Source organism: Westerdykella ornata (assembly GCF_010094085.1).
Source record: "Westerdykella ornata strain CBS 379.55 unplaced genomic scaffold EI97scaffold_13, whole genome shotgun sequence".
Taxonomy (NCBI): Eukaryota; Fungi; Ascomycota; class Dothideomycetes; order Pleosporales; family Sporormiaceae; genus Westerdykella; species Westerdykella ornata.
Window position 1 is genome coordinate 356,386 of NW_022986863.1, and position 11,772 is coordinate 368,157.

Below are 11,772 nucleotides of genomic sequence, written 5' to 3' on the forward strand. Positions count from 1 at the left end.
ATAAAAGGATTACGATCCCTCTCAAATCCCTTCCTCGAACGTCCGTCTTTAGCGGGGGTTAGACCGCGGAGTGGGACGGTGCACTCTCCGCGCCTTTCTGGAAGAACCGGGATGGCAAAGGGCATCTTGTCGTCACGTTATGGGTGCTTGTACGGAGTAGCAGATATCCAACGGCAGCATCCGACTTTGACGACTGGTGGGACTCTGATCCTGTCGGCCACTTCTGATGCACGGACGTGGAGCCTTGCACCTCAGGTCAATCTGATCTGTGCAAAGCACACAGGCCGCTTTTCGTCCTTTCACCCCTGCCGCAGCTTGCAGAGCCATTTCTCCCAGCGCAGGCCAGAGATGTAGGGTAGTAGACTACCACATCTAGGTAGCTATGCCCGGCATCAGTGTCGTTCTCCCTGCTTTTTTCTTGGTTCCAATATTGACATCCTAGCATCGCTGGCAGCACAAAGCAGTTTACGTAGCTCTCCCACGAAGCATACATACACTCCACATCTATCTGCGACGGCTGTGTCCCTCACAGTGCCGACTGCACCACCGTTGAGTTTCACAGTGGGACTTCACTTACCCCGTGCCTTGTTGGTCGTGCAGCGCAAGAACTCTCGAACTTTACCTCCCTGCTCACCATCGAGACCCATCCTGTTGTTAGAAAAGCCGCCGCCGTGGTCTGGTCTTTTGGTACTAGCAAGGGCCCTGGCGCAGCCTCAACCGCAGTCCGCCTCGCTGTCATCACAGTAGTCGTCCTGGCCTGATTCAGCACTCCCGTTATTTGGCTATCGTCAAATACGCCATAAACCCTCCGAGTGTCCGTCTGCGCACTGCGCTGGTTTCCCAAGCACACTGTGATCAATCTGCGTCCTGTATTGCCTCGGATAGGGGACGTTGATCACATCTTTACCGGGGAATTGTCACCAGCTTCGGACCTCCCGCAGCGCGCACCTTCTACAACATACAAGCGATCATGTCGGAATACTACCATTCCAACCAGTTCATACCGCCTGAATACTACAGCGTCGACCCTGCTGCCGTTCCGAATCCCAGTTACCCTCATGGACCGCCGTTGGTGCCGCCCGAGACATCATTCGCGCACCAGCAGATGCCAGGGAACCCCCTCTATCACGGTATGCCCGGGCCCTTTCCGCAATTTTCCCAACACCCCTTTCCACATACCTATCCAGACCAGTACGCAGATATACCTGGACCGGGTTTCGAAAGCCAGCAAGGCGGCAATGCGCGCGCCAGGCGCAGGTCGTCTGGTCCCGAACACGCGGCTGGCGTCAAGCATCGTCGAACGCGGAGCGGTTGCTTCACATGCAGGCAACGCAGAGTCAAAGTGAGTAGCTACCTGACTGACTGTGCGGTGCACGCTGACTGAGAACAACAGTGCGACGAGACACATCCCATCTGCGAAAGTTAGTAACTTGTCCTGGGTAGGCCGCATGCTCGTGCTCTAACCTTCTACTCAGGATGCCGTAAGGGAAATCGCGAATGCGTGTACCCAGATGAGTCGAATCCACGGCCAAGCCGTAGTGGGAGCAAAGGCAATCTGAAAGCGACCAAGGAAGAATTTTCGCCTGAAGATGATTATGACGAATCCCATGAGCGGCTACCGGTGATTGCGGATGTCGGTGAAGAAGTAGATTACGATATGGATGCAAAATCTGCCATAAAAACAGATGTGTCACGAGAGGCTTCCGATACACCAGCGTTGACCCTGGATCGCAGTCCTACACCACAAGACGCATCCTCGATCCGAAAACGTAGTGAAAGTCGCCCGGCTCTTTCACGGAAATCCAGCGGCCTTATTTCACGAGCGATTATGCCTCCCAGTACAGATAGCACGACCTTCCCGCAAGACGTCAGATTCTATCTGGATTACTTCAAGAACCACATGTCCCACCATCACTACTCGCTCAAGCGCGACGGTGATAATGCTTTCAAGACCGACTTGCTTGCAATGGCAGTCAAGCACGAACCCCTTCGATATGCCGTGGTTGGATACGCAGCGTACTTCCACACTCTCAGCAAACCAGATGGTCAGATATCCGATTTCCTGCAATACTACAACGAATCGGTCTCTCGATTGCGTGCATCAATTGAAAAAAGCAGAAAGCAGAATCTCGCTACGTTCCTTACCATTTTGCAGCTTGCTAGTATCGAGGTAGGATAATGATCGCCGTCAACCAACATTTGCTAATACCTCTTCAGGAGATGCTCGGAGACTGGGTCAATCTGATGTGGCACCAAAAGGCCGCCTACGACGCTCTTACACGCTTATATACCCCTGAGTCGGTTCTGCAGTCCGCATTTATACGGAAGGTCCTGTTATGGTACATTCGGTTTGACCTTTTTGTTGGTTTCCAGTCAGGCGGCGAGTCTGTCCTCGGTCGTGAGTGGTATGTCAGTGTTCACGATTACTATGTCAAGAAGGTTCGCGAAATTCCCCATGATCTGGGAATGAAGTACGAAGAACGTTTCGCATATTCCCGCTTAGTGGCCAAAGACTCGAATGATCTTTTTGCAAGAAAGGCTAGAGGCCTGCTCACGGATGAGAAGTTCATGGAGGAGCTGCCCAAGCTGGCCGATCGGATCAACAACCTGGACAAGAACATTGATCCGGTGCTACTAGACCCCAGCGAACATGTCACCGATCTAGCTGGTGATCCAGATCCAGACGACATCGTCAATCCTTACGAAACGAACATTATCTGGGGTGGATCACGATGGACAACAAACTACCTGATAATGGACATGTATGGGATTATACTCATGTTTCAAATCCAAATATCTCATGCGCTCCGTAAACCTTTCGATCCCGACCTAAAGCACAAGGCACTCCGCGTTGCGCAGGTCTTCGAAGCGATCTGTCTCTGCCCAAAGGCAACTCCTGGCGCAATCATCGAGGCGCAAGCATCGCTAGCTATCGCGACGCTTTTTCTCCCGAAGGACCCGAAGACCATACAATGGTGTCGCCGCACATTCGTAAAGATTGAATCTGCAGGGTATGTCTCTCATATTGCTTTTTTGCCTGCAGTTCCCCAGGAATGCCAGTTCACTGTGCCTGGCATGACACGAGGCATTGATTGGCGGAGTTGGTTATCGCAACCCAGCTGCAATGACTAACGCAACATTAGTTACATATACTCAAGCACGCTGCGAAATCGGATGCTCGAACAGTGGGGATTGGCGCATTCCGACTGGTGGTTCCCCAACGACGAAAACTGCCCTCCCATCATCCGCTCGATCAAAGACTTCATACAGGAACGAACAATGGCGCCGAAGGACCAGACCTCAGAAGACTTACGGGAAATGAAAGGGATCTTCTCAACCCTGACCATCTCGGATTCACCGGCGGACGACAATATGGGCAACTCTCCTCCGATCGAGGGCGTCCTTGCGAGTGGAGCTGTACCCGCGACTATGGATGATACCTAAGTGTACACAGGAGGGGCTCATGGCCCTGAATAAGCTGCAGGGAGACAGCCGCAAGGCCCACAGACCTGAGAAAGCGGAATGTCCCTTGATTCCTCAGTGTCACATTTAAACCAAACGACTTCGCGAAAAGCAGCGCGTCACCTCTAAGCCATCTAAAGTTCAGCCCTGTGGTACGACAAGCCGTCTCGGATTGCGAAACGCCTTCGTATCACGCCGGACGAGTATTCCCACAGGACCTGTGCTGCGCCAACGAACACGCCGCAGTGTAACCGTCATCGCTCCTGCAGCTCGTCATGCCGTTTTAGGAGAAGTGCAGCGATTCAACCTCAGCTTCGGGATACATATTGGCGTCTTCCGCGCACCGTTGTTTTGACCTCACGAGATCGGGCGATCTTTTCTCATCGTACTCCATCATCAGTCGGTAGTCTACCGTCATCGAGCACGTCGCGTCGTCGCGGCCGCAAAGTGCTCACCTTGAATCGGGAATGGCAGCGGGAACGGCTTCTGGAGCGGGGACATTCACGGCTAGATATTTGAGATACACCTGGGAGAGGGCGCACGGCATGGTCAGTTCTTTTCTCGTCACCACTGCGGATTCATGGCGGAGATCCCTGATTTTCTGGTTCTCGACTGGGCTCCAGTACAAACCCTACGACTCCTTTTCTATTCTGGGCTTGTAATGGAGAAAGGTAGACAAGTTCGAGGGATTCGAGCAACCAAATGATCACGGCCGCAATTGTATACTTATATCTGAGAACCTATGGTATTAATTATTTACACAATCGTATTGAACTTGGCACTCAATGTGAAGGTCCTAAAAAGAAATACTATCTCTGTTTTCCCGTTGTAACCTTCGACAAAGTGTCAGTGTTGACGGGAGTAGCTTTAGGTAGGGCGGATGCGCGGCTTCAATGCTTATTCAAGTGTCCAAATCATTGAAGAAATGCTTCAAGGTAGCACATAACATAATATGACTAGATAAGCTGTCAACCAACACCTAAAGCTGCGGAGGTAACTCGAGGCATGGCGATATACGGAGTAGGAGTTTCCGATTCCTTTCAGATGAAAGGTCAGGTTCGCGCTAACCTGTAAAAGCATAGAATTGCCCAGCCACAGCACGCGCCGCATGACCCTAGCGACCCTAGCGTCCTCTTCCATCAGCACCAGAACAACACGAGCACAGGAAAGCCCGCAGCGGTCTTGTTTTAGGAACACGACGACCTTTTGAAAGTAACCTGTCGGGTACACGCTGCCTATCATGGACAAGTTCCAGGCTTTCGGCAAGAACATTTCGTACGCAAGCTTGCCCATTCCTTACTCCTGAAGCTCAGGAGCTTGTAAATGGGTCCAAGGGACTGACAAGAACATTACAGTGCCTCCTTTACACCTTTTGCTGCGAGGACGCAACAGTATGTCAAGGAACAGCTTGGGCAAGCCGAAGATAAGGTGCGCACGGCTCCAACACTTCCACGGTCCCAACGTCCCAACACTCGATGAAACTCCTGATATCAAAGCAAAACATTGACAACAAACGCTCCAGACACAACTTCCCCCGGACTACATCGAGCTTGAGAAACGGGTCGATGCTCTGAAGAAGGTGCACAATACTATGCTTCAAGTTACGTACGTACACCCATAGTCCTACTGCAGCTTCGCGGGCGCTGACTGACATCCTCTACCCTCAGCTCTCAGTACTCAAATGAAGCATACGACTATCCGACCAACATTCGCGAATCTTTCAACGACCTCGGTCGTACCGTGGCGGAGAAGGTTCATCTGCTGTCGTCCGCAACGACCCCGGCCGAAGCGCAAGCCGCTCTCACCGCGCCCCCGTCCGCAAAGCCCCAGCCTAAGACATTCAGCCATGCTATCGCCCGCGCTGCCTTGAACAGCTCCCACGTTTTGTCTGGAGAGCACTCCTCCGCCACCGAAGACCCTCTGGCCACTGCTCTAGAGAAGTTCGCCATCGCGAGCGAGAAGATTGGGGAGGCAAGGCTGGCACAGGATGCTCAGATCCAGAGCAGGTTTCTCGCGGGATGGAGTACCACTCTGAATACAAACATCATGTTTGCGACTCGTGCGCGCAAGGCTGTGGAGAATGCACGACTGAGCCTTGACGCGACGAAGGCTAGCGTGAAGAATCCTGGATTTTCCTTGCCTGGCCAACATGGCAGGAAGGATGGTTTGGAGGAGGATTTGAGCGAGGAGGCGAGGGCAAAGATTGAGCAGGCCGAGGATGAGTTCGTGGGACAGACCGAGGAGGCTGTTGGAGTTATGAAGAACGTGAGTTGGCATTCTCAAACCTACACCAAACTTGTAGCCGTTGATTACTGACTTGATGACCCTGTAGGTCCTGGATACTCCCGAACCGCTCCGCAACCTCGCGGACCTCATTGCCGCACAGCTCGAATACCATAAGAAGGCCTATGAGATTCTGTCCGAGCTGGCCCCAGTGGTCGATCAGTTGCAAGTTGAGCAGGAGGTTCGTCGCCACCAGTCATCTGATTTCTGATCCGCTGCCTCATCCTCTGGTGCACTGCCCGCCCATTTCTGATTCTCTGCGTAGCAAAAATACCGGAGTTCCTAGCTGATTGATGGTGAATGCAGGCCAGCTACCGCAAGTCCCGTGAGGGAGCCTAGGGGTCTGACTTCATAGGTAGGGTGTAGACGAGCAGCTCGGGGTCCTAGGCAGGAATGTTACGTTCGAGTATTGCAGGGCAATGCGGCCGTCTCGATGCAGATCATCTTTGTTTCCTGGTAGTTTTCCTGCTCTCAGTAGGCTGTTATGCCTGTCAATGGAGACTTCTGGCTTCAATGAACTTTGCTTTTTTTTTGCTTAGTGCCACGAGGGAGTGGAGTACCTCTTCATGTAGCGTGAATTCGTCACCCAATACTGCCCAGGTGGAATACCGCAACTGAGCCGGCGGGATAGTTCGGCAAAGGCGACATCTCGATATTCTTGGCATTGCGACCTATCTATGCACAACCACAGCAACTCCACAACTACACCTTCGTCCCTCCCACCGATCATTTCTTAGGACTTGGGAACATCGCTAGCTGTATCTTCCATTCATTTCCACTGAAGTTCGTTTTCCTCTCGCTTCAAAGGAGAACAGTAGCTGCTGCCTGGCCGCGTAGCTTGCAAGGTCCGCTGTGCTGTTGATATCCATTTTGTTCGTTGCGGCTCCAGGTTCCATGCACTTGTTATTGAACCTTCTGCCACTGTCATTGCTTTTCCGTTTATTTGTTGTCTCCTCTCCTGTCCTTCCCTCCTTCCAGTTGGACCAAGCCATCATGGGCTCCATTTCCGCAGAAGATCCAACAATCTATTTCGGTTTCGGCTCCAACCTCTGGCTACACCAAATGGAGCTCCGGTGTCCGACATCAAAATACCTAGGTTTGGCCCGCCTCAGCGGCTACAAATGGATCATCAACGACCGCGGCTATGCCAACGTCGTGCAAGTCTCCTCGGACACTGCAATGGATGGAATCAACGACGACGACAACAACGAAAGTAGATACGCCAACGTCGTCTTCGGCCTCGTCTACTCCCTCCTCCCGGAAGATGAATCCCGCCTCGACGAAAACGAGGGTGTGCCCGTCGCCTACACCAAGGAACTCCTCCCGGTAGACTTCTGGCGCAGTCCTAACGGCACCGCTTCTCCCATCGAGGACATCGAGAACACCCCGCCTACGGACTTGGGAGTTAAGATGTTAGTATATATCGATCGGAGGCGGACGACAGAGGATGCGCCGAGGAAGGAGTATGTATATAGGATGAACAGGGGGATCGAGGACGCGTTGAAGATGGGGGTGCCGGAGGGGTATGTGGAGGGAGTCTTGAGAAGATTTATTCCGAGTGATGGGGATGGGGGAAAGGATGGAGAGGGGCATAGGGGGAGGGCGTTGGAGCAGGCCAGGGGTTTTAGGGATGAAAGTGGGGTGTTTTAGGGTGACGGCTGGAGTAGAGGAGATGTATGGATGGGTTTAAGGGAGGGGATTTTATTATCTGGTTGGTGTCTGGGTATCGTCGACGAAGGGGAGAAGCTGGAGTCAGGGTAGCTCTAGTGATGCCGGATTGGGCAGGAAGCTTGCTTATTGTTGGGGCCGGGTGTGTAGGCCAGGCCGGCCATGAACATGGCCAGCGATTTTTTCGAGAACTTCAGCGGCGCGCACCTGCAGATTTCCCTAAATATCTGCGCAACAACAAAATATTTTCTTTAGAAAACTTAAGAATATATTCTTTCTATATACTTCTAGTAGTAGCTTCTTTTTTATAGAAAAATACATTGTTGTTGCGTAGATATTTAGGAAATTCTGCACCTCCTTTTCTCTGCGCAGCAGGCTGCCTTGCGACCTCGGGACCTGTGCCTTGCGACCTGCGCAGGTTGCGTAGCTGGGTTCGCGCCTGTTCGCGAAAATTACCCCGCCTTAGGGCATAGAAAACAAGACTCTTTCTTAGATATCTACGCAATAATAAGAGATTTCTCTTAGATTTTTTAAGGGCAGCTAGATCTATCTAAGAAGAAGCTATAGTTTAATTTTAATACAGAAATATTTTGTTTTTATATAGATATTTAAGAAAGAATATACCTTTTTACGTCCCTTCTAGAATAAAGATATACTCTTTCTTAAATATCTACGTAATAATAAAATATTTCTTTACTAAAATTAAACTGTAGCTTCTTTTTATATAAATCTAGCTGCCCTTAAAAAATCTAAGAGAAATCTCTTATTATTGCGTAGATATCTAAGAAAGAGTCTAGTTTTTTGCGCCGTACGCTCGCGCAAAAACTAAAAATCTGGCTGGCTACATTTATGGCCGGCCTGGCCTACACACCCGCCCCCCACAATATCGATAACCGGTGCGGACCTCCAAATTCGTTCCAGCATCGTGAGTTCCTAACGTCCCTTCAACTTTGAACGTCTGTCATCGTCCATATTCCTCTCGACTTTATCATCATCTCCAGTTCCTTCACTCTCAAAATTTGATATGACTCTGTACGCAGCCCCGTCATTTTGACTTTCCGCATTCACACGGGCGAATGTCATCCGTCCTCGGGCAACCAACTCAGCGTCGGAATAGCTATACCTACCGTTCAAGGCGGCATTCTGCTTGAGTTCCGTCTCGACTCACATAGGTCTTATATACGCCTTAGAAGGTGCCCATTCTGCATTCCAATCCGAGCGTCAAACAGGAGCCGTTGCTGCAGTCCCCGGCGTGATGCCCTTCTCGCATCATAGTCACTCCGGCCAGTTCTGCGCCCATGCGGAGAATACGTTGGAGGAGGTCGTCCAGCAAGTCATATCTAAGGGCTTCCGGGTGCTAGCCCTGACGGAGCACATTTACCGTCCGGAAGAGGACTTCTACCCCGAAGAAGTGCGTAATCTATTGTCCGAGCCTGCATATATTCGGCAGCTGACCCAACGGCTATGCAGCAAGGGGTATATACAGCAGCGTCCCTGAAGGAGAGATTCTCAGACTATGTGGTTGAGGCCTGCCGTCTCCAACATCTATATTCTTCGAAGATCCAGATCATCATAGGGTTCGAAGCGGAATGGATCAGGCCCTCAAGCGAAGACGACATCAGGGACGTATTGAGCCAATATGCGGGCACCATACAAATGTTTCTCGGCTCCGTCCATCACGTACTGGGCTGCCCGATTGATTTCGACAGGGAGAAATACGAGCAGGCGCGAGAGAAGGCAGGAGGCACGGATGAGCAATTATTCCTCCACTACTTCACTGAGATGAACGTCATGCTACGGGCCTTGAACCCGCCCGTAGTTGGGCATTTCGACCTCATACGCCTCAAGAGCGATAGCCCAAACACACAGTTTGAGGGCATGGAAGCTGTATGGGAACGCATACGAGACAATCTCGAATATATCGCTTCATATGGTGGGATTCTAGAACTCAATTCCGCGGCTCTGCGGAAAGGCTTGGCCGAGCCATATCCTTGCATGGCCGTATGCCAGGTGAATCACACCGCCATCCCTTTGCTGAACCTTCACTGATTGCCTTGCAGCATTTCCTTTCACTAGGTGGGCGATTCACAATATCCGATGACAGCCACGGCATCGCCCAAGTCGGAACGCACTACAATCGGCTGCTTGAGTTCATTCAGCGAGTAGGAATCAAGGAGATCTGGTACGCCGATCCCACAAAGGAACGGCAATATGATACACGGTTTTGCGGCTTTTCCAGCATCGCCGTCAGAGATCTGGAGCGAGATCCCATTTGGTCCGCACCATAGTCTCTGTAATCGGGCCTGTGCACAGATCGAGATGGCACTTCGGCTGTCGTCAGTGGCTGTTAAATACTGGCTCAACTTACGACAGCTTACTTCTCTTTTCGACCTGTACACTGTCTATCACGTCATGTATGTCTCCACGCGTCGAACACGGGTTTCTGTGATCAATGTGAAACACCTCTCTCTCGACGGAACGCACCTGGACGCGCTCTTTGCTTCGAGAGTTAGCTTCAACGCGCCGCCCTACTTCGTGGTGGTATGAATCGCTCTGCAGCTCTGCACGGCGATTTGGATTAGAAACCGAACCTATATGAAAGGACTATACCGACCCAGACCGAGTTGCTGGGAACCCACTCCATTGCACAGGAGCCATGATTTTCGAAACCGGTTTGCTCTGGGACCATGAAGCTGTTTGCGTAAGCTTCCGGCGATGACATGGCTCATACCCACCACTGGTGGGACATCAAAGAGCGAACAAGGACCCACAAAGACTGCAGGTTCTCAATTTCTGATTTACCGCGAGAAGCACGGTTGGAGTTAGTGCTGAAGCCTAGTAGGGCGAAGTCAGAAGGTTCGGATTGGTCGTGCCTGCAAGGACCCTGACATTGGATGTTGACTACCGTGATGCCCCGGTATGCGGACGGTCTTGTCCAACAAACCCAGCCCGATTCTGCGCTTTGATTTTCCGTTACTACGACCGTGACATAGCGATTCCGGTAAGGCCCGAAGGTCTGGCTTGTATATGTTGCCATGAGGGAACTTGCGCTCCGGACCTCCCCCAGATGGTGATTCGAACGACGCTCGCCTTCTCCGATTCCTCTGACGACTCAGCAGAAGTCTCGTCCCTCACTTCTAATGAGCTTCGTTCAAGGGTACGCAGATCAGATACGATACATCCTTGGGTTTGCTGCAGCTCGACAAGGTCCTAATGTCTCGGAAATCCTCCCCGGTATTGGAAATGCTGCCAGAAAGAGGATAGAGGGGCAGTCCCGCTGCCCCGCCCATCAGCACGGTGACCAAACGTACCTCACACGCTGGCTGTGATTTGACCAGTCCCAGTATCGATAAAGGTAATGCCCTCAACGGTTTTGTGATGGTGGCTTCCTTTCAAAAGAAACGGACTTGGGTGGCTGGCTGGCTTGTTGGCTGTTTTGCGCGGTTGGCGAGAGTCTCACATTTGTGCTCCAAAACTCCCATGAGTCTCCGTCAATGTCCGATTGACTTCGAGCCATGAGCGCTTAGCAGATGATCCATGTTCCATCTGACGGATTCGACGGCCACAGAAAAGCTACTGTACCTAAACGGAAGCATGCTATGGACAATGGGATCTGGCCTCCAGCTCTCGCATCGGACCCCACCGTGCCACCCCGCACATCCAAGTATACCGATCTCTGGCTAGAAGCCCACCTGTGGAAGAACGGGTTCAGGCCATGTGGTGACATCTCGGGAGAAAGCCACCACCACTCCATGACGCAAATTGCTTTTATTAGACTACTCCGTGGTGTTCTCGCAGTCGGTCATTTTGATATCATTGGCGTGTTTCTTGGCTTGCGCAGAAGCCGCGGAGCGCGATGGCGATACACACGGTACTGTGGTAGTACGGAGTACGTCAAGCGCAGTCCTGCGTAGCACATACAACCCATGCACCTGAAAGTGAACACCAACAATCACATCACGGGCGAGTGTTCGTCTCGCGGAAGACGGCAGCCAAATATTTCAAATGCTTCGAAAAGTGCACCTTGCAGACGTACACGCCATACCCGGACACCACACCAGCCCGTCTTTGCCGGCGGGGGTAGTTGGTTCCTCTCCGCGACCTTCAAGTCTGGCCCTAACCGGCCATGACACATGAGACGCGGGACAGCCGCCCAACTACGCGAGGGCTTCCTAAGTTTGCTTGCAGCATGGCCAACAATGTATCCTGGGTCGCACCGCTTCTTGCAAACGGGCATGGACCGGGACCGCACTGTCCCATGAAGCCATACCCTATGCAAGTCTCCCACAGAGCCCCCACCCCCTAGCCCGCCCTGGAAGCTTTCTCATTTCCTATTAAAAGCGGAGCCCGCCACTCTCG

At 51.9% G+C, this 11,772-nt stretch overlaps 4 protein-coding genes across 4 annotated transcripts; all 4 read left to right on the plus strand.

The window, feature by feature from the left end:
• Positions 1–970: 970 nt before the first annotated feature.
• EI97DRAFT_378796 (uncharacterized protein) lies at positions 971–3,444 on the plus strand (the record flags this gene model as incomplete). The annotated part of the gene is made up of 5 exons (XM_033795683.1): positions 971–1,342; positions 1,394–1,421; positions 1,476–2,170; positions 2,218–3,011; positions 3,144–3,444. 5 exons carry the CDS (start codon positions 971–973, stop codon positions 3,442–3,444), a joined length of 2,190 nt encoding a protein of 729 aa, XP_033653199.1.
• A 1,158-nt stretch (positions 3,445–4,602) lies between these two features.
• On the plus strand, positions 4,603–6,189 carry EI97DRAFT_434076 (uncharacterized protein). The gene is made up of 6 exons (XM_033798530.1): positions 4,603–4,737; positions 4,818–4,890; positions 4,985–5,067; positions 5,130–5,727; positions 5,795–5,926; positions 6,011–6,189. Exons 1-6 carry the CDS (start codon positions 4,703–4,705, stop codon positions 6,029–6,031), a joined length of 942 nt encoding a protein of 313 aa, XP_033653200.1. The 5' UTR covers positions 4,603–4,702; the 3' UTR covers positions 6,032–6,189.
• Positions 6,190–6,738: 549 nt separating this feature from the next.
• On the plus strand, positions 6,739–7,395 carry EI97DRAFT_443091 (uncharacterized protein; the record flags this gene model as incomplete). The annotated part of the gene is made up of 1 exon (XM_033799795.1): positions 6,739–7,395. The coding sequence occupies one exon, from the start codon at positions 6,739–6,741 to the stop codon at positions 7,393–7,395; it is 657 nt and encodes a 218-aa protein (XP_033653201.1).
• Positions 7,396–8,668: 1,273 nt separating this feature from the next.
• EI97DRAFT_378926 (histidinol phosphate phosphatase H) lies at positions 8,669–9,701 on the plus strand (the record flags this gene model as incomplete). Its single annotated transcript, XM_033795689.1, has 3 exons — positions 8,669–8,824; positions 8,884–9,423; positions 9,474–9,701. 3 exons carry the CDS (start codon positions 8,669–8,671, stop codon positions 9,699–9,701), a joined length of 924 nt encoding a protein of 307 aa, XP_033653202.1.
• Positions 9,702–11,772: the final 2,071 nt, after the last annotated feature.

What these genes read in the sequence shown, in the direction of transcription:
- EI97DRAFT_434076 (XM_033798530.1), top strand. Translation starts at nt 4,703, where the DNA reads ATGGACAAGTTCCAGGCTTTCGGCAAGAACATTTC. An exon ending in TTGGGCAAGCCGAAGATAAG is followed by an intron (nt 4,891 to 4,984) that starts GTGCGCACGGCT and finishes CAAACGCTCCAG; the next exon opens with ACACAACTTCCCCCGGACTA. An exon ending in AGTTGCAAGTTGAGCAGGAG is followed by an intron (nt 5,927 to 6,010) that starts GTTCGTCGCCAC and finishes TTCTCTGCGTAG; the next exon opens with CAAAAATACCGGAGTTCCTA.